The sequence below is a fragment of the Lactuca saligna genome, chromosome 3 (assembly GCF_052625555.1).
Source record: "Lactuca saligna cultivar CGN05327 chromosome 3, ASM5262555v1, whole genome shotgun sequence".
Classification (NCBI taxonomy): Eukaryota; Viridiplantae; Streptophyta; class Magnoliopsida; order Asterales; family Asteraceae; genus Lactuca; species Lactuca saligna.
In genome coordinates, this window is record NC_136419.1 from 135622747 (window position 1) to 135646603 (window position 23857).

Sequence of the window (23857 nt, forward strand, 5' to 3'; positions counted from 1 at the left end):
TAAAAATGTAAGTAATACTGAAAGTCAATATATTCTTTTACACTATATTACTTTGTAAAAATATAAGCTATAATCTTATGCATACATTAGGGGGATGCAATTCAAGTACTTGGACAAAGAGCTGATCAATCATATGTTGAATCTTCACTACTTGTCTCCCAATGTTACCAAATTAAAGACTATACTTGCACTAACGTTGATCCATATCAAAAATTCATTTCCAACCCATTCCAAATAAATGTTGGCGTTGCATCAACGATTGAGGAAATACCAGATGACAGTAGCATTCCAAAAACAAACTTCCACTTCTGTTCAAGATCACACCTAAATACTATTGCCGACAAAAATATCGAGTACCCATGTATAAAATCCTACATTATATATTCATATAAAAGATTTATAGATACCATCATATTGCCATCTATTTACCTAATTAACATTAATATTTTAATGAGTTTTACTACACAGATTTTATTGGAGCTTTCATTAATATAAAAGACTGTAACAAAAAAGATGGAGAACATTTCATAAGTATGACATTAACAGACGAAAAGTAAGTTATAAATACTAGATATATTACATATATCACACTACCTAATTATACACATAATTAGTTCATTAATATTGATAATAGTGCTGAAGACATGCCAATAATTTTGTGGAAGGAGTGCATAGAATCTGCAAACAAGTTCAACCGAAAAGAACTGACATCACAGTCCAATCCAGTAGTCGTTGCCCTTACCAATATGAAAGCCACATTGTACGCATGTCAGTTCTAGATTTTACCTTCCTGCACTATAATTTTTTCAGTTTCCTATTTCCAACTCATAATTATCTATTCCACAGCAAGTTTGAAACTAACATCTACTAGCGCAACACATATGTATGTAAACCCCGAGATAGCAGAAACACGATCTCTAATCCAAAGGTCAAATCCGTTCAAACAACACAAATAATATATATGTAAAAGCATATACAGCCACTAACTCAATAAATAAAAGCAGATTCCAAGGACAACTACCTGCAACATCCACCCCATCTGCTATACCAACAACTTTACAACAATTCAACAGTCTAGAACACTCTCATACTGTGGTAAGCTACATGACTTTAACATTTCCTAATATTACTAATTGCTACAAACAACATATGCTAACAAAAAATCAATACATACGTAGGGAAAAACATACGTTGTAAAAGCAACAATTTCTGACTTCACTTTTAGAGATACGTGGTATTATGTCCGGTGTCCCATATGTGCTAGATCAATATTCAAGAAAGGTGACGAGTGGTTTTGTACAACTCACGGAACAACCAATCAACCAAATTTCCAGTATACACCCACATTAACTTTCATTTTCCCTATTATTCTTAAAAACAACAATGTAACCATATTGCACATGCAGCTACAAAATTGCAGCAGTTATCGTAGATGCAACAAACTCTACAACCATCTTCATGTCTGATGAAGCCACACGTAGCCTCACAAATACATCTGTGCAAGAAATGCTTAGCAAGCACCCTGATGACACCAAAAAAGTTCTACCCTCAACAATTGAACAACTTAAAGGCTCAACAAAAAATATGTTTATAGAGTGCAGCAAATCATCCAGTTCCAACATCATCCTTCATACAATCACCAAATTAACTACGTGTGAAATTTCAGAAAACCCAGCCATATCACCACTAACAAGAGTTACACTAACAACAACAGAACACACCGGAATCAACAACAAAGATGACACGACGCCTAAAAAATCACGCAAACCAAGTAAACGCCTACCACTTGGCCCTACAGGTAATTTATAAAAACTTCTATATTTATACAAACATTATATAACAACACTCTCTTTACTTTGCAGTTGATGTTCCAATAACATCGCCTCAGAAACCAAAAAAAAACAAGGAGCAAGGATAAACATAATCTCGTATGCAACCCTGAAACACCCAGCACAACCCACTACATTGTTAATATCTTATCTACACATCCAATGACATGTATTTTATCTTTTCATACATCTATGTATATAAACAAAACAAACAATAAGAATGGTGTTAAACTATGTTAAAACAATTGTATCTTATGTATAACTCACCATGGTGGTAAACTATCTTAAAACACTTGTATCTTATGTATGTCATATATGTGCTAACCTATAATAACATCCTCACGTCCATTTCCACTGTATGCGTTTACACACAACATCCATCACATATAAAAATAAAATTATCTTTATTACATGCTTAACATCCACTTACAACAAACCAATCAGAATCCTACCTCTACATAATTTATCTCCAATAATATCATCTACCAACACATTTACATCATGAATAAAAATAGAACCATTATTCCACAAAGAAAAGCAACGCTATACAAAAGCCAATACACAACACATCTAAAAAATGATGTAGACTACTAACATAAATCCCTTTTACTAACATTACATGAAAAATGGCACATCAAACTACAACATAAATATGTCCCGGGGCGGAGCCCGGGAAATACACCTAGTTTTTATTAATTTACACCTAAATAATATAATGACCCATTTTTCTTAAAAAAAAATGATTTCACATATTTATTTCAATCAATCATTATAAAGTTACACAACAATCACATAACTCTCTTAGTTAATAACTTTTTGAAAATAATTGAATAATAATTATGATTTTTAACTATCGAAATTCGTTGTATTTTGTAACCATAGTTGTTACGGATTATAATTTATTATTAATAATTATATCACTATGTAATCCTCAAACAACTATGATTTCATAATTTCAACCAATCCTTATTCATTATGAATTTACCACAAAACATTTATATTTATTAATTATTAAAACTTTTAATTACCATTGTTCAATAAAATATTCTTATTAAAAACCTAGTCAATCTTATATATATGGAAAATTATCTTTACTTCCTACATATTCTAACAATATTAATGAATATTCTTATTAAAAACCTAAATTTATTTAAAGCCGATCTTTCATTCCAACTTTTATAGCCGAACAAAAAGGAAAGTATTTAAAAGTAAATAAACGAGTCAAATCCATAATTTAAGGTGATGATTCGATTTACCTTAAAAAATGACATAAATGATACAATCAATAGTCAATACCTTCCAAAATCTCATCTTCCCAATTCCATCCCTCCACTATATAAATAACCGATCTAAGAAAAAAACATACAATATTATTCTACAACATATAAAAATGAAGAAGGTTATCTTGACATGCTTCTTTCTTCTTGTGTGCGTCTCCGCATCAGGTTCGAAACAACATATCTTCTATCATTTCCTATATCCTTGTATCTATTTACAAGTATACAAGAATTGCGATATATATAAGCATGATATAAGTTTGGTCATTTTTTATTTTATTTTATATCAAATGATGTTATATTGTTTATCATTATTAGGTTTCACAAGTTTTCCATCGAAGCCAAAAGTCATCCCGTCTCCTCCGAGTGGGCCTTCAGGTCCTGGCTATCCATGCCAAACCGATGGTCAATGCCAAATGTACTGTTCGTGTGATGTGAGCGAGCAACATTGTAGCAATAGTTATTGTTATTGTGGTGACACTCGTTGCTAATACAAATTAAGTCGATATGCTTAATATTTTAATATTTTAATATTTTAATATTGAAATTAAATGTTAAATGGTTATTACTCATTCGTATTTCTACTTAAATCAGGAACTTCAGTTACATCCTCGTTTGTGTAAATCTTTGTTTCCGGTGATTGGTACCAAACAAAAGTTAGTTAGGGTATATTTTTAATTTTGAATTATAAAAAAGTAAATAATCGAGAATACAATATTGCAAAAATGATAGTCTAGGTTAGAATATTAGAGAAAATTTAGATCGGTGTGCTAAAAGCAAATGAATCAAAAACATATACTATGTTGAAATGGGTAGAATAATAATTTTGGGGCTTCTAAGGAATTAGCGAAGCCTTTTGGATAAAAAGTCGAATTTTTCGTAACAGCTATTTGTGTAAAATCGTTTTTATCTAATTAAAAAACCGTCTTTAAAAAGCTGTCATTGATAAAAAAAAACCGTTTTCAAGAAATCTACATTGTTTAAAGCCATCGACGTTCTGCACATCAAAAGTCACCAAACGTTTTGCTGCAGAAACCTATTTCATGTTGGATATTGAATTTCTTCTTTGAAGTATCAATGTTTGATTCATCGCATGAAGCTTCACGTATTTTATGTGATTTTTTTTGTTTGCGTCCCAAAAAGATTTTGTTTGTTTTGTTGTTACCATGTACAACAGTACAAGCAAGTTTACTAGGAGTGGTTAACTAACTATCAAATGATTGGTAAAAATAATCGTTAGTTTTTAAATATATTAAATTAAATAAAAACTAAAAATAAAAAGATTTCAAAAACTAGTAACTACTTTATTTGAAGTGTTTTTTTTTTTTTCTAAAATTAAAAATATATTCCAAATAAAGTTTTTTCGAACATTTTGTTAAAAAAAATCAAAAACTCTGCAAAACATTTATTATGGTGATAGAAACAGTGTTGTCATGGTTTTTGGTTAATTATGTCATTAAAAGTCATTAACTAAATCTTTGTAATGTTTTTAGTCGAATATTAGCTAAAGCCTTCACAATCTAAACTATGTTCACATTTTTATTCACTGTTTTATATACTAAGCGTGACAATTACGACCCAATAATCACATTCGATTATTATAACAAAATGTCATAAATTGTCACGTTTAAAATTATTTGTGTATTTCTAAAAATATAAATATTTACAATAAAAGAAAAATAAAATATGTGCTTATAAGTACCTTCTTATCACTGATTTAAAAATTATCTGTAACTAAAAGTATTTTATGATAGTTAATTATTTATGCATGTGCCGTAAAGTTGAAAATAGTAAGGATAAAAGGAAAAAAACATGTCATTGTTAATGTTCTATAGTAACAGTTAAATATTAAAAAATGAAAAAAAAAAAAAAAATTAGTCACAACTTTTATTAATTGCATGAGTAAAAAGTGGTCAAGTTTTCTAAAAAGAAATTAAATTACCTCCTACTATTTCTTCTACTAATATGTCTACCCATTAGAATCGTGAAACATGACGATCATTCTCCAATTCCATTTAATTTTAGTTGATATCCCTATAAGGTAATTGAAAAAAAAAAAAAAGAACAAAAAGAAGATTCACATAAACAACAAGAAGTAAAATCATGTAATCAGTTTCTTCCATACGACTCCAACTCTATTCTCGTTTGATTCTCCTCATCTGATTGTTCTCGTTTTTCTCTGCTGCACACATTGATATCGACATCGACATCGACAGCCATAGCCATCATACAACAACAAGTAAGACAACAAGTAATTTTTTTTTTTTTTTTTTACATTATCACTTCCCTGTTGGTATGATTATCTTCTTTATTGTTAATACAAATTTTGTTTTATTAATGTTGAAACGGTCTCTGGTTTGATTAGTTGGTTTGTTGTTAATAAAATCTTTGTTTTATTGTTGATATAGTCTTTGATCAATATGGAGGATGTGAATTTAGGTGAAGGGGATACAATTCTCAATCCTCAAGATGAAAACATTCCTAAAGTTGGAATGATATTTGATTCAGAAAACGAACTTAAAGATTACTTTAAAAAATACACATACCAGATTGGATTTGGTGTACGGAAAGCTAGTACAAGAACAAAAAAATGTATTGCCGCAACATACTACTCGGATGTTCCAGAGTAGGTGTATATGAGCCTAAGACAAACAAACCATATGTAAAGTCTTCTAAAACAAATTGTCAAGCAAAAATTTGTGTAATTGCATATGGTGATGGAAGCTGTACTATCTCTCGTGTTTTTCTTGAACATAACCATGCTTTATATCCCAAAAAATCTTGTTTTCATCGATCACATAAGAAAATGGATTCATATGCCAAGAGAAGACTTGAGTTGAATGATTATGCTGGAATTCCATTAAACAAATGTTTTCATTCGTTACTTGTTGCAGCGAAAGAGTATGACAATTTGCCATTTGGCGAGACATATTGTAGATCTTACATTGCAAAAGTAAGACATCTAAGATTTGGGCAAGGGGACGCTGAGGCACTTCGTAATTATTTTGTCCGTATGCAAAAAAGAAGTTCAATTTTTGTTTACGTGATTGACATGGATGATGAAGGTCGTATGCAAAATGTATTTTGGGCAGATGCAAGGTCTAGGGCAGCTTATAAGTCATTCAGAGATGTTATTTCATTTGACAACACATATTTGACGAACAAATATAATATGCCGTTTGCACCTTTTGTTGGAGTAAATCACCATAGACAATCTATCTTATTTGGATGTGGTTTGCTTTCTCGAGAGGATACAAAAACATATGTTTGGTTATTCAAGTCATGGTTAAAATGCATTAAAGGAAGGGCAACAAAAGCAATAATAACAGATCAATATCGATCAATGCAAGGAGCTGTAGCACAAGTATTCCACGAATCTCATCATTGTCTTTGTCTTTGGCATATTATGAAAAAGATTCCTAAAAAATTAATTAGGTTGGATCAATATAAAGTAATAAAGAAGACTCTAAAAACCCTTGTGTATGAGTCTATGAACACTCAAGAGTTTGAAGATGGGTAGTGCAAGCTAGTTGAAAAATATAGACTTGAAAAAAATGAGTGGTTATGTTCTTTATTCAAAGATCGAAGTCGTTGGGTGCCGATATATGTAAAAGCAAACTTTTGGGCGGGGATGTCTACTACACAACGAAGTGAAAGCATGAATGCTTTTTTTTGATGCGTATGTTAATTCTAAAACATCATTACGATAATTTGTTAAGCAATATGACAATGCGCTAAAAAGCAAAATCGAGAAAGAAAATAAGGCTGATTTTGAGTCTCTTAATTCTTCATATAAGTTAGTAATTGGGTTTTATTTTGAGAAGCGGTTTCAAGAGGCGTACACAAATGCAATTTTTAAGTTGTTTCAAGATGAGTTACAGGGTATGTTGTTTTGCAATTTTTTATTGGTCAAAGTCGATGGTGCACAATATGTGTTTCATGTCACAAATATTATCGAATGGAAACATGGGGATTTTAAAAAAAGAATTGTTTATACCGTTAGGTATGATGCAATTGCATTTGATGCACAATGTTCATGTCATTTGTTTGAGTTTCGCGGAATTAATTTTAGGCATATGGTGAAGATATTGATTGATAAGGATGTTAAAGAATTTCATCCACGATTTATTTTGTCTCTTTGGAGGAAAGATGTGAAGCATGGACACTACTCGGTGATAAATTGTTATGAAGATTTGATGAGTGGTGAAAATGCTAAATAGTTTGACCACTTGTGTTTCACTTTTTATGAGGTTGTGCATAAATTCTCATGAAAAGTATAAATACTTGGTAAGTTGTATAAATATGGCTAAAGAAAAGTTCAATGATGATTCATTTTGGGGTTGTAGTAGTAACGTAAATTTGATAGTTGAAGACGTTTGTGTTCCAGACTTGACTAAAAAATTGTTACCATCCTTGCAAGTACGTAGTAAAGGTCGTCCACCATCCAAGAGAAAAGAATCTGGAGCAGAACGAGTTATGAAGAAGAAAAGAAAGAAAAATATAATATTTTATCTATTTAGATTTTTTTTGTTTAATATAGTTTTTAATAACTGCGTTTTTTTAGGTGCTTGAAAAAACGGATAACATACAAAAAGATCCAACGGGTCCAAGTTGTGAGCATGGAGCAATTTCCTATAATGATGAGCCGAACTACCAATTTGATCTTAATGCACCGGTTTGAACAAGAAAGACCGATGAATATGAGGAAAAGAATGATTTTCAGTTTTAGTTATTTTTAGATTAGTTATTTTGAAAGAACCAATTGGCATTGTTAAAGTATTAAGAATTAGAGTTATTGGTTTCAAAATGAAGTGAAAATTGGTCATTTTTGGAATAATTATGATTTTATTTCTTTGAGGTTCAAAAGATGTTGCAATGTGTACTTTTCTTAAGTTTCCTATGGAGCATACCAATAGAGTTTTACATGATACATACAAATGGAACCAAAAATAGCAATGCACTTTAAAAATTGAATCAAGAATAGCAATGCACTTACAAAATAAAAGGTGGGACAAATTACAAAAAATGATTTCCAAATAGAGGGGCATTTATGTCCAAATATTTAACAAAATGGAACCTTTGGCCATTTTTGTCCCGGTTTACAAAATACAATACAGGAGCATTTGTGTCCAAATGAGAAATGAAACTAATGGACATTTTAATAATATCATCTAGAAGAAAGAATCGATACATTGAACTTCGTTTGACACAAAAACACTTTCTAGATCAAGTATATGACCTTGTTACCCATGGTGACAACAACTTACAAGATATCCCCTTTCAATGGTCAAAACACAACACATTCATACTTAACAGGAAAAGTAACAAAACCAATGTTATCTCTAAGAAAGAATAGATACATGAGCTTAGTTTAATACAATAATTGATATTGAACCCAAATGGTTTGTTGTTTCTGCCTAATGACCATGTCCATTTCCTTCTATGTCAATGCTATTGCAACGGTTATAAGTGGTTTTGTAGCCATCTGCACAAGTTCCTCCAAACATTTAAGCTTGATAAAGTGAGACCAAAAATTACGTGATATACACATTCCATGACATAATGAACGATTGAAGATTCAATTGCAAATTAGTTTCCAGATTATATCAACAGAAAAATATTGGAACCATCAAACTCATTCAATTGGTAAAAAAAATTTCATACAATATCTCCTTCAAATTCCGTTAATGGATAATAACATTTAAATTTCGATAAACCTATGGCTAAAAATCAACAAACTGATTTACTCCTTGTTGGTCTTCAAAAAACTCTTTTATTTGATCTTCGTTTATGGGTTTTATTGCCTTCTTCAAATTACACAGGCAACAGTTCTACCAAAATACACAGTTGAATTCCACAGAAACCTCGATTGGATCAATACACATTTCGATGCATTCCAATCAGTATCCAAGCTGTCAACAACAACAGAATCAGAGTATCAATCGGTCCCCTTGTGCTGATGATAAATCTGTGGCGATTGGCGATGTCAATTGAAAATTAGGAGGCAACGATTGGGGGTGTCGATTGAAGATCAGCATTGATTGAAGATAGGTAAAAGCGAGTAGGGGTGTCGATTGAAGATCAATAGCAATTGAAGATGAGTAAAAGCGAGTGGAGGTGTCGATTGAAGATCAATAGAATGTAGAAGATAATGGAAGATGTCGATGAAAAAAATAAGAGGAAAAGAAGAGCACGTCTGATCTTATGTAAATCTTCTCTCTCTCTCTCTCTCTCTCTCTCTCTCTCTCTCTCTCTTTTCTCTCTCTCTCTCTCTTTTAATTTTCAATTACCTCATTAAGTGTATTATAGGGATATCAACTAAAATTAAATGGAATTGGAGAAGGATGACATGTGTCATGATTCTAGTGGGTAGGCATATTAGTAGAAATAAATAGTAGGAGGTAATTTAATATCTCTTTTCGAAAACAAACACTTTTTTAAACTTTGATTTTTCTAACTTCTAAATTTCTCAAATTTTCAAAGTCCCCAAAATTTCCACTTTTCTTTTTTGCTTTCCAAAAAATTTCCCCACTTTATTTTTTTTATTTCCTTAAAAATTGTCCATTATCTCTATTCCTCACTCTAGAAACCTAAACCACTGTCATGCTCTTCATTGTTTACTATCTTGTGAAAACCATCCACACTAGACCAACCAACCACTGCACGACCACACCTCTCTTTATTCTTATTTACATGATACGTTATAGGATATAGAATACAATAGATGAAATCCCCCACCGTAACACCACCAGAAAAATGACTTATAAGCCCAACGAAGTTTTCAAATCGTTTAAAAAACCACAATTATGTTTTGTTTGTTCAAGAAAACCCAACGAACCTAACATCTTTTTTTTTCTAAAAAAACTCAACTAATTTACACTTTTATTCAATTATCGTTAGGGTCAATTGGCTAATGAAAGTGAACGAATGACATGGCTTATGGCGTGGAATTAAATATCAGAAAAATGAATTGTAAGACCAACAAAGTTCAAAAACGTTCAAAAAACCTCAATCATATTTTTCGTGTTAAGAAAAATCCAACGCACTTAACCTAGTCTAAAAAAACCACAATGAAGTTACGTTTATGTTCAATTGTCATTAGAGGCAACTAGATTCATTAAGTATACAATTAGTTGGCAAATGACATGACATTATATTTAATGAGATGGAATAAACATATTAGAATTTCCCTTGGTAAATTGATTTAGGACTTGAAGAAGAGAAAAACGAACGATGTCTGTGTTCAGTCTCTTATAATGGCTACTTCTGCTTCTTCCTCTCAATCGTTGATCTTCAACTCAAGATCTACAAAAAATATATTTTATGATGCAAATTCTTGTGGATGTGGATGCCCTTCTAATATTTGGATATCTAGAACCGAGTATCATCCAGCTAAAAAGTTTTGGGCTTGTTCGAATATATGGATAAGTGTAATTGAAAGCTTTATCATGTCCATCTTCTATCTATCTGTTTGCTTCCTTCAAAAACAAGAACTTCTTAAGATAATCTAGAAAATAGATAGAAGATGGATATGATAAAGCTTTTAATTGCACTTACCTATCTATTCAAACATGCCCTTAACTTTTTCTCTAGATGATCCTCCATTCTAGATGTCCAAGTCCAAGAAAGGCGTCCACATCCACAAGCGTTTGTGTCATCACATATCTTCTTTATAGAGCTTGAGTTGGACATCAACGATTGAGAGGAAGATGAAGAAGTAGCCATTATAAGAGATCGAACACATACATCATTTATTTTCTTTTCTCCAAGCCTTAAATCGATATATATATATATATATATATATATATATATATATATATATATATATATATATATATATATATATATATATATATATATATATATATAAAGGACAACTCTAATTTGTTTATTCCATGTCATTAAATATAATGAGATGTTATTTGCCAACTAATTATATACCTATTGAATCCGGTTTCCTCTAATGAGAATGAAACGAAAGCATAAGTTTGTTGGGTTTTATTAGATTAAAATTTAAGTTCGTTGGGTTATTTTGAACAAATAAAACATGATTAGGGTTTTCAGAACGGTTTTGAAACTTCGTTGGTCTTACAAGTCAATTTACCGATATTTAATTTCGCGTCATAATCCATGTCATTCGTTGACTTTCATTAGCCGGTTGACCCTAATGAGAATCGAACAAAAGTGTAAGTTAGTTGGCCTTTTTTTAGATAAAAGGTTAAGTTCGTCGGGTTTTCTTGAATAGAAAAAACATAATTGGGGTTTTTTAAATGGTTTGAAACTCCGTTTGGCTTATAAGAGCGTGTTCGGTATGGAGCATTTTGGAGCGTTTGAGAGCTTCTAGCTTTTAGCATTTGAGAAAACGCTCCGTTTTGAATAGACATCATCCTTTGGCACTACAAGCTTCTAGTGTTTAGGTTAAACAAAACGCTCCAAATCCAAATGCTACTTCATGTAGCATTTAACAAAACGCTACAAGCTACCCGCTACCCGCTACAAGCTACCTACTACCAGCTAGTTTTGCCGAACACGTCCTAAGTAATTTTATCTAACACCACCATACACCATTCACCACCAGCGCATCACCTTCACCGCCACTTGAATGTTAAAAGACCCAATCCTTATCTTCTTCTCTATAAAACCCGCCACCAACACTCATTACTACTTGGTCCGAAGATTTCTCTATATGCATACTACCAAAATTATTTATTTTAGCAGAGGACCCATTTGGATGATCCACACACAAATCAAGTTTTGAAATATCAACTTTATTTTTTAAAAGATAGCCACAATTAGTCATATGCTGACTCATACCTGAATCTATGACCCAATTGTTATTACAAACAAAAGAGTTGTAGCAAATACTTGCCATGTTAGTAGACACCAGTGTAGCTCCTTGTTTATCATTTATAAGGCTTAAAAACTTAGAATATTGATCAACAATCAATTAAACTTATCAAAACCACAATTAGTTTGACAAGTATTACTGGATTGAGCACCATTTGCAGACTAATTATCAATCTGAGTACCAACACAATAACATTCCAAGATATAGATTTATTTGAAATTTATGAATCATGATTTCGAAATTTAAAATATTTTGGAAAACCAATGATTTGATAGCACATTTCAGTAGTATGGCCTTTTAAAACGTAATTTTTACATTTCAAATTCTGATTACCACGTGTTTATTACTTCTTTTTGGATTAGAATTTTTTCCAACAAAAGCAGACCCTTGGTTTTTTGATGGTGTACTAGAGAGGGAACCTCCCTTTTGATGAGATTCATCTCTAGAAACAATTGAAAAAGCAGCTCTAACATTAGGAAGAGCTTCCATGAGTAAAATATGACTCTTAACTTGATTAAAAACATCATCCAATCCAGTAAGAAATTGCATAAGCTTCATTAATTTTGAATGATCATTAAGTTTAATAGAAGCATCACAAGCGCATTCAACCAAATTAGTTAGGTGGTGAAAATCTTTCCAAAGAGCATCTAGTTTACTATAATATTATGAAGTAGACATTCCATTTTGGAATAAAGAATTAATCTTCTTATGAAGATTGAAAACAACATAACCATTACCTTTATGATATGTTTCATACAACTCAATCCAAGTAGTAGAAGCAATTTCAGAACAAGCATGATTAGCATAAATGGACTCAGAAATTAACCGAAGAATCCATAAAAAACAATATCATTAGAACTTTCCCATTTTTATATTTTAAATTCATCAGTAGCAGGTTAAGCATATGTATTATCAAGAAACCCTAGCATATTTCGACCTTTCAAAGCTCTTATCATGGAGCTTCTACAGATTCTAAAACTTTAAGGACTGGTTAATTTGATATTAGTTATAGAGACAACACCATTATCAAACAAATGAAGAAATAATGGATCATCAAAATTATATTGATCAATATTTTTTTAGAACCCAAACTTTTAGGACCCTCTCCAGTACCAATCATGGTGAAAGATCACCAAAGAAACCAAGTTATCAAATATAATGATTACAAGTCCCACTCAAGCCTATCTATACCACCCAGATTCATAGACACTATAGTGCTTGAGCAAGTATGGTATAGACAGAGAGACTAACAATCAAAATATTGATAGTTTGGAATCCAAACAATACAACAACAAAAAGATCAACAACCACTAGTGTTCATAACTAGGTTAAACCATACTAAGTCTAATTAGTAAACACAAATGCCTAAGAACCTGAACAAGTAACAAATAAAATAAGAAGAAGGACTTACAACGGGGTTTTGAACCATGTAATACCTCAAATTTTAAACCAAAATTTTCATTTTTAAATTACCAAAATATTGTTCGTGAACCAAGTCATCCAAAAACATAAGTGTCAAATAAAAATTATCATCATAGTATATCAGAGTAACAAACTATCCCAATAACAAATCTCCCAACGAGTGTGTACAATCATACCTTCACCTTCCTGTGATCCTCAAAAGTATAAGAAACAAATAAATCAACAACTATAAGCATGAAGCTTAGTGAATCCCTAAGATACCATATACATATCATCATAAATAAATAGTTATGAGTTATTAGCAATCCTGGGGACTATCAACAGTCTCAGTGGGCAAAAACACACCCTATGGTTTATCATTAACCCTGGAGACTACCCGCAGTCTCAGTCATTCATAACAACATAATACAAAATAAAAGTTAGACCCAACTGTTCATCACAAATACAACTATTCTACCACACATGTAAGAATAAGTGAGGAGACTCACCTGATACTGATGACAAATGAATCACACACCTGAACTGCCGTAACTAGACTCCGCCTAATAACACAACAATTAACCTCGATTAATAATCAAAGTCCTCAACTCAACTCACCAATTCAAATCCCAAACTAAACTCCCTTAAGGGCAAAAAAAAACATTTTTTCCCGCCTATGGTTCACAACCCTAAATCTTGACCAACGGCCAAAAGTCAACTGTGTATTGCGTACGTTGAACATACTCTCCTCCTACGTGCGGCATACTAGATAATCAGGGGGGATTGGGGTCTCACATGATTATATTAGGTGTACGCCGTTTGACCGTAAATATCAATCCAAAGTGGTCTTAATCAATAAGACATGCATCCAAACATAGATCTGACCATCTCAGAACGTCTTAATGCATAAAGTCCAAACATTTAAGCCTTTACATAGCTAAAAAGGGCTTAAACCTTAAAATTCTAACTTAATCCATACTCAAGACTTCCAAACTCTTGCATGGCTAGAAAGGGACCATCAAGCACCCATTTTTATTAATCTACATGACCTAAAATGCATGAAAGGATAACTAATATACTTTGGAGTACTCCATACTCAGAAAGGTCCAATATTTGGGACAAAAACCTCATAAAACTCATCTATGGAGATCTAAAAGGAAACACATCAAGGTATAAACTTTATAAAGATATACAAGGTGAAGTACTATCTGGATCTACAAGCTTGCAAGCAACACCGCTTTCTTTACTAGCCTTCTTCTTCAACAAATGAGCACCTAAAACCCTAATAAGCTCAAAACTCTGACACATAAAGCTTAGACTCGAGATTAGGGTTTATGAGGGAAGGGTGGCTAATAAGGAATGTCCAACGGAGGCATAAGGTGGATTGAATAGGTAGTAAACCATTAAAATTAGGGTTTAGAGGCTGAGCTAGTACACTCGATGTACTATAGGTACGACCAACGTACTAACATGGCTTCCACGATCCAGGTTCTCATAAGTATGTTGTGCGTACCTCACGTATGCCCAATGTACGCTCTGAATTGTGATTCCTTAAAAAACAAGGGATTGAATGTGAAAACTTTAAATAGTCTAAGAGCTAAGATGAAAATATCTAAAAAATCAGATGATACAATTCTCCCCCCCCCCCCCCCCCCCCCCCGTAGAATCAGACTTCACCCTCGAAGTCATCCTCGAGAAACAGATTAGGAAAGTACTCACACATCTTAGACTCGGGCTCCCACATCCACCCTGAGCCTTTCCGGTGTTGCCACTAAACTTTGACCAAGTTCACAACCTTGTACTCAAGGTCTTCACTCTCCAAAATAGAATAACCAAAGGCTTATTGATGTAATTTAGGCGATCATCGACCTGAATATCCTCCAAAGAAATCATAACTATCTCCTCAGATATACACTTTGTTAACTAGGAAACATGGAAGGTATCATAAATATGTCTCAACTCCTCCGGTAGCTCCAACCAGTAAGCTACCTTGACCACGCGGGCCAACACTTTGAATGGGTTGATAAACCTGGGCTCCAGCTTACCCCGCTTCCTGAAAGAAGATAACACCCTTCCAGGGTGACGCCATCAAAATCACCAAATCCCTCATCTAGATCTCTAGCTCATATCGTCGCCGATCCGCATAACTCTTCCGGCAACTCTGGGGTGTCAGCAATCTCTATCTAACTTGTGGTATAAGATCGATCGTCTTGAGTAGTATATCCGTTCTTCCCATGACTCTCTGGTTGACCTCACCCTAGCAGACAGGAGTCTGCCACCTCCTCCAATATATAAGCTCAAAGGGAGGCATGCCGATATTGACATGATGATTGTTGTTATAAGAAAACTCAACCAATGGGAGATTAGAGTCATAACTCCCACCAAAGTCAATGATATAGGCACACAACACATCCTCGAGTGTTTGAATAGTCTGCTCGTTCTGCCCGTCCATTTGTGGATGATATGCAATACTGAAATGTAACTGATTACCCAAGTCGTTGTGAAACCTCTTCCAAAACCTGGAAGTGAAACAAACATCCTGGTCCGAAACAATCAAAGTCGAAACCCTGTACCGATCCACCACCTCTCGAACATAAATCTCAACCATTGTGATATGCTCCCACTTCTACAAGGGAAACAATTTTTAAATAAAATCCATTGTGATATGCTCCCATTTCTACAAGGGCAACAATTTTCCATGACGGCGTTGGTGCTTATCCTTGACCTTCTGTCATGTCAAACATCGCTCCACAAACCAAACCACATCTCTCTACATACATGTTCACCAATAACTATGTTTCAGGTCGAGATACATCTTGGTAGACCTCGGATGAATGGAAAATATCAACTTGTGGGCTTCCTCCATCAATATCCATTGAGCCCCTCCCACATAAGATACCCGGACCCGCCCATGAAGAGTCAAAAGCCCTCGGCTATCAATATCAAAAGATGAAATCTAAAGAATCTGTAACATCCCAAAAATTACTGGCCAAAAACTTCATTTTTAATTAAGTGATTTGCAAAACGTTTGTAACAAAACATCATACGATAATAGATGTTAATGAAACGTGTCTCGTGACCGCAAACCAAAACGTAAAACATAATAATGTCAGAGTACAAAATCCCAGAATAACTCATGATGCGGAAAACAAAAGCGTGTGTGTGATGCGCCGCTACCGTGCCAGCTCCTTCCCCTTGATAGAAGAGGTACCTGAAACAACAACCGAAAATCGTAAGCACGAAGCTTAGTGAGTTCACCCACTGTACCACATACCATATAACCACATAACATACATATATTGTCAGGCATATCTGGGTGCCCGACCTACCCCTTTGGTCCTCTCGAACGGGTACTAACTAGCATATCTGGGTGCTGGCCTCCCTTTCGGTCCTCTCGACCGGATACTGACTAGCATATCTGGGTGCTGGCTTCCCCTTCGGTCCACTATGTGTGCCAGGAACATGAAATCGTTCTTTCGCAGATGCTTCTGTGCTTGGACGCACGAGATGAGACGAAGGTTCGTACTTGATTTCACACTCATCATCGTTTAATAGTCCAACCCATCTTCGTTGCCTCATATTCAGCTCTTTTTGATTCAAGATGTGCTGGAGACTCTTGTGGTCGATGAAGATGGTGCACTTCGTACCATAAAGGTAATGCCTCCAAATCTTCAGGGCGAAGACCACTGCTCCCAATTCCAGATCGTGGGTTGTATAATTCACTTCGTGTGTCTTGAGTTGCCGGGATGCGTAAGCTATCACCTTTCCACACTGCATGAAAACGCAACCTAAACCCTGATTTGATGCATCATAGTAGACTACGAAATCTTCCATTCCCTTTGGTAGTGGTAGTACCGGGGCACTACAGAGTGCTCGCTTCAGAGTTCGGAATGCAACTTCTTGTTTGTCCGTCAATTTGAATGGTACGCCCTTTTGTGTAAGCGAGGTAAGTGGCTTCGCGATCTTAGAGAAGTTTTGAATGAACCTCCTGTAGTAACCTGCTAGACCTAAGAATTGGTGAATTTCTGTAGGTGTTGTCGGGACTGACCATCCTTCGATGGCATTGACCTTAGAAGGATCCACATGTATTCCATCCTGACTAACAACATGACCCAAAAAGTTCACGCTACGGAGCCAGAACTCACACTTGGAGATTTTTGTGTATAGCTTCTCAGTTCGCAGGGTTTCTAGGATTTGTCGGAGATGTTGGCCATGCTCTTCTTCGCTTCGAGAATACACTAGAATGTCGTCAGTGAATACATTAACAAAGTTGTTGAGGAATGGTTGGCAGATTCGATTCATTAAGTCCATGAATGTGGCAGGGGCATTCGTTAGACCGAAGGGCATTACGACAAATTCATAATGTCCGTAATGATTTCGGAAAGCGGTTTTGGGAATATCCTCTTCTTGGACCTTGAGTTGATGGTACCCAGATCGTAGATCTATCTTAGAGAAGTAACTAGCTCCTTGGAGCTGGTCAAATAGATCGTCAATTCGTGGGAGTGGATAGCGATTATTGACAGTGAGCTTATTCAGTTCTTTGTAATCAATGCACATCCTAGAAGATCCATCCTTCTTCATGAAAAAGAGGACTGGAGCTCCCCATGGCGAGAAGTTGGGTTGGATGAATCATTTTCCCAGGAGTTCACTGAGTTGGCTTGACAATTCCTGCATCTCAGCAGGAGCCAATCGGTAAGGCGATTTAGCGATGGGAGTAGCTTCTGGAACAAGATCAATTCGGAATTCAACTTGTCTTTCTGGGGGTACTCCAGGAAGAACTTCAGGAAATATGTCTAGGAATTCACATGCTATAGGAATGTCTTGAACGTTAACCTCTTCCTTGGATTTATCCACTATGTGCGCCAGGAACGTCAAATCGTTCTTTTGCAGATGCTTCTATGCCTAGATGCACGAGACGAGATGAAGGTTCGTGCTAGGTTTGTCTCCGTAAATAACTAGGGTTTCATGATTTGGAAGGTGAAGGCGAACGGCCTTCTCATGACACATAATTTCAGCATGGTGGGGGCTTAACCAGTCCATGGCAATAATCACACCGAAACTCCTAATGGAAACAGGCATTAAGTTTATTTGAAAGACATGTTGATTTAGGGCTAGGGTACATCCGATATAGATTTCCCAGTGGATTCTGTTTTCCCATTGACCATTTCCACCGTAAAGGTTTCATTGAGCTTCTGGGGTTGTTGTTTTAACAAATGTTTAAACTTATTACTCACAAAACTTCGTTCCGCTCCTGTATCAAATACGATGCATGCCTAAGTGTGGTTTTGGAGGAACGTACCGGTTACAACAACGGGATCCTGAACCGCTTCTCCTTGACCCATGGTCAGCACCCTTCCTGTTCCTCCATTTCCGAGATTGTTGTTGTTGGGGCAGTTTCGATAGAAATGCCCAGTCCTTCCACATTCATAGAAGGTTTGGCTAGGTCCTGCATTGTTGCCACCATTGTTGGTGTTGTTGTTGTCGCAGTTATTGTTGTTGTTGTTTCCCTGTTGTTTATTCTAAGGAGGGTAGGTCCTGCAGTACTTTGCCATGTGCCCCTTCCGATTGCAACTGGTGCACTGCATCTCTCTGCATTCTCCATTGTGATGGAGACCGCACTTGTTGCACTTAGGAAGATTACCGGAATAAGGCCTAGGAGCACTTGGAGCATTTGAGGCTGGAGCATGTGGTGTGGATGGAACTTGAGTGTTTGCACCATTAACTGCCATTATTTGCTGCTTCTTGGATGATTTGGAGATTTGAAGCCCCTTTCTCTTGTTGTTCTTCCCATTTTTGTTATCATTTTCCTTTTTACCTTCAGCTTCCACTGGCTTCTCACCCTTCTTGTTGTTGTGGTCATACAGCTTCTTGGCCAATCTCTTGTTACTGTCGAAAGTTTTGGGATTTGCAGCTTCACGTTCCCTTGGATCGGGGAGGTTAGCCCCAGATGAATCATTCGAACTTCTTTCCTTCTGAGGTGATCATGCCAGGGCACAACAGCGACAATTCGCTAAACCTTGATATGTATGCATCTATATCAGCGTTTCGGACAGTGAGATTCCACAACTCTTGTTCCATTTTCTGAAGTTCGCATCGGGGGCAGTACTCGGTCATCAACATTTCTTTCATCTCTGCCCATGGCATGGAATTGGCTACGGGGAGTGTCATGGTTTCCACGTGTCCGTTCCACCAAGTGAGCTCTTGGTCAACGAAAGTGCATGCGGTAAAATTCACCTTCATCTCCTTAGGGAAATCACATACCTCGAACACCGATTCCACCTTCTCGATCCATCATTTCAGGGTGATCATTCCTCCAGTGCCGTTAAAGGTCCGTGGTTTGGCTTTGGAGAAGTCTTTGCAGGAACATGTTTTGGTAGGCCCCTGATTCATCCCATCGTTTGAACTTCCAGCCCCTTTTCCGTTGACTCCTCCATTGTTCCCTTGGTGAATTTGTGCCATTGTTGTAGTGACCGCAGCGGATACAGCTGCATGGAATGCAACTAAGTCGACTTCGGGCGGGGTTGGCCCAGGGTTTCTACGAGTGGGTCGTTGATGCATCTTTCTTTCATGGAACGGAAAGATGTTGAGTGTCTGTGGTTTTTGTGAGGTTGTGATCCTATAAACTAGGTGTGTGGCACAACTTAAGTAATTTCACAATTTACCAGACAATCATAGATATGTAACACATAGCAGATTATAACGTCACAATAAAACATATACAATTTTTCACTACTATTACCCGCACTTTGATACATGAAACTTTTCCTCAAAAGAGCATACATAAGCGGTACAAGTTCAGCAGCATAATGGCTCTATGAGTAGTGTAATCACTTAAACATGGAGTCGATGGTACATAGCATAGATCTTAGTGACATAGTACTAAAGACTGATACGACTAACCCTAGTCGCAGTGGGATGTGCCAGGGGGTGGTGCTGAGGAAGTGGATGCTCCCTGAAGACGAGCCACCTGTCGTTCTGCATCCTGGATTCGGGACTCCCACTTTACCTGCCTCATGTGGAACTCTCGTAGAACATCTTGTGTCTCCTTCTCCGCACGCTTAACCCTAGTCCACATCTGGCGTACCTGATCGGCGGTACTCTGAGCTAGATCGCCTGTGTTCCGTAATCGTCTCACCATGACTGGAAGGGCACGGTCGGCCTGTCCTCCGTCCCTTAGGTCAAACAACTCGCGTGACATGCCGAACGGGGGTCGCTGTCCCTGCTGTCTGCTCCACCTCCAAAGATCCATACCCCAGGGGGTTGTAGGACCAGTGGGGCCCACCTGGTAAGCAGGAACTCTAATTGGATAAGGGGGGTTGATGACTTCGGACTCTGTGTCCGAATCACCCTCTTCATTATTATTGGGTTCCTCCTTGAGACTTCCTTCGGCTTCCTCCTCTTCTTGGTCCACCAATGGCTCGGCAGGTCCGCCTTCGGCTTCCGCCTTAGGTTCCCCTTCAGATTCCTCCTCGGGGTCTTCCTCGGGTTCCTCCTCGGACTCTTCCAACCATCCATTATTCCCCTGGTTAGGGAAATAAGGATCTCCGGGGTGATGGAAACCAACCATGCTGTCTGCGAGAGTCTGTATATAGGCTAACATTATTCCTAAGATGCTACAATTATTGTGTAAGTTGAGTTGATGTTCTGTTCTTGGTGATAAAGGGGTATGTTTTTAGGTTCCCAAGTCATCACGACTTTCTTAGGACATGTGATAGTTGTACCTTGGAGGAAATGTAGTTGATCAGGCCACATCCACTCCTTGATATGACTAGGAACAATCTTGGTTTATCCGAGATGCTAGCATTATCTTGTTTGGTTCGGTATTATGTTCATTTTCCTAATACAAACAAAGTTTTTTTTATTTTTTTATTTTTTTTTTATTTTTTTTTTTTTATCGTTATGTTTTACTTGTTTTGTTCAGAGTTTTGTTAGTCCCTCATTTGGTTTATAGTTGCATATCAATGGTTGGTTAGATATGCTAGTTCACTATAAACAGAGCTCAGATACATACCTGTCACACCCCCGAACCGGACGGCAGAAACGTCCGAGGGCTCTTGTGACTTAAATTGAATACCATCACATTGAATATACATGAATCATAACAAAATTCATCACCATTTATTGAAATATTACAACTGATATTGTTTACATTCAGTACATTGTTTCAGACATTACAAATTCATAACATAAACTGTCTGGCAGATAATCTAAGCAAAACACCATGACATTACTTGGTACTTATTCTTCAGCTTACCTGTTTCCTGAGAATACAAAATATTTTGAAAAACATCAACATATAAAATGTTGGTGAGTTCATAAGTATTGTTGTTGTAAAATGATTTGGTGTAGTTTGTAATACCTAGAAAATTCGATATTTTCTGAAAACAGTTCTTGTTTATAAAAAGTGTGAAGATCCGTGAATATATGCTTGTTGATTTTCAAAACATGTATAATTGTTGAACTTTTGTATAAATTACGCAAGTGAAAATGTTGAGCTTACCAAGAAAACCCGATGTTTTCCCAACACATAAAATACAGTAACTTGTCTATTGTTATACCAATACGTCAAATGATTTTGATTACCCGAGTGGCATTGGATTAATTACGGTTGTGAGTTGTTATAATCACGCATTAAAGAAAATGATTAGTTTATAACTACAGTTTACGAATGATCCTTAAAGGCATCGGCCGTTACTACTCACTTAATCCACCCACCATGATTACTCTTGTTTATCGTCCTGAATCTATTTACTTTGACTTCTCATAAGCCCAACAACTGAGGAGATAGGAGAGTACGAAGTCCATTTATTTCCATGAGTTATTTAAGGCTACCGGGAATGAGAAAGACACTTGGCCGCACTCACATTTGACTTCTCGACCTCACTAGCAGTACCAATGGGCCACTAGGGCCCAATAGCACATTAGAGCTATTGAAAGTCCTTTTACGTGGAATTGGGTCATAGAAGGCCCAATATCACGTAAGCATATTCCCTTTAGGCCCAAAGATCATGTTAATGGGCTAGCAAGGCCCAACAAGCATGATTTGAAACTTCTAAGCCCAAGTTTGTAAGTTAGTTCATCATAGTTATCGCATGTTTATTGATATGCTTTGGTTTATCGATTGTGTTTTGTTATTGATTCGAGACCGAATCAATTCGTTTTGTAATGATATTGGTTGTTGAGAATGTATTTGTTTTTCGGTTTCGTCGGCAGTCGTGGATCGTGTATTTTGTATTAATGACTTAATTTGTTTGAAAATGGAGTTTGGTCCTTTTCATTACCCTCATTATATAAACATAACACTTTTGTTCCTTTTATATAAAAGAATTTCATTTTTAGTCCCTAAAACACTTTTCTTGACACTTTTGTATAATTTATTTGATGAAAACACGATTTTAACCCAAAGTTTACTTAGTTAAGAGCTTCAGCCCCTCTAGAATAGTGCTTTTTGGTTAAGGAGCCATTTTTCACAACATTTACACTTTTGGACCAAAATCTAAAAAGTTTGCATTTTTGGTCCTCTTTGATAATTAAAAGCATTGTTAACCCTTATAAACATTTTGTTATGCTAAATACCCCTTGTTTTACAAAAAGTTACATTTCCAGCCCCTCAAACTTGTAAATTTCACATTTTTGAGGCTTATTGGGCCGAGAAGCCCATAATTAGCCCATTAGATTAAAAATTTACATTTTAAGTCCCTTGAAATTTCTAATATTCAAAAAAATATTTATAGAAACTGTTTTGACCCCGTTTAACCTTCAAGAAGCAGTGACTTGTTGATTTGTACCCCTAGTTTTGTATTTTTGACAACTTAAGCCCAAAAATGGGTTTCATGTTAGAATTTGTTCATCATGTTCTTATAAGCTATGATTCTTGACTTGTTTAGTGTAAGATAGCTTAGATTATGTTTGTTTCCTTTCTCATGTCATAGATCTCGGGTTTACACCCTTTTTGATAACATATTCATCACAAAACACATAATATCACACACATATATGCATCAAATCACACATAACATACATATAAACATAGATCTACACATTTTCTTGTATTCTCCCCCATAAAACTCATAAAAACAAAAAAGAAAGGGGTATGAAACTCACCTTTGCTTGTTGTTTTCGATTTGAAGAAGAAAAGAGAAGAGTTTGTTGCTACTTTCGGCCCTAGCAAGTTCCTTGGATGGATCTCGAATTTAGTGGGTTCTAAGATGCAAGATCATGAATTTGTATGGATTAAGAGGTGATTTTTGATGAAAAGAAGTGAGTTAGATCATAGATTTAAGAATAATCTTACCTTAGATGGTGAATTTATGGGGTAATCTCCTTGAAAAGCTTCCTAATCTCGAAAATTTGGTGAAAAAAAGTGAGAGTTTCTTTGAGAGAATTTTGAGTAAAGTGTATGTGTGTGTGTTTGGGTTCGGCCGAGAGCAAAGGAGAGAGAGGAAGAGAAGAGAGAGTGATGAGATGGTGCATGGAGATATGGGTTATATGCATGGAAAACC

At 35.6% G+C, this 23857-nt stretch overlaps 1 protein-coding gene across 1 annotated transcript; it reads left to right on the plus strand.

Annotated features, from left to right (window-relative positions):
* The first annotated feature begins 5912 nt into the window (after positions 1–5912).
* On the plus strand, positions 5913–7326 carry LOC145036000 (protein FAR-RED IMPAIRED RESPONSE 1-like). The gene is made up of 2 exons (XM_078984491.1): positions 5913–6470; positions 6826–7326. The coding sequence occupies exons 1-2, from the start codon at positions 5913–5915 to the stop codon at positions 7324–7326; spliced, it is 1059 nt and encodes a 352-aa protein (XP_078840617.1).
* The last annotated feature ends 16531 nt before the right edge of the window (positions 7327–23857 follow it).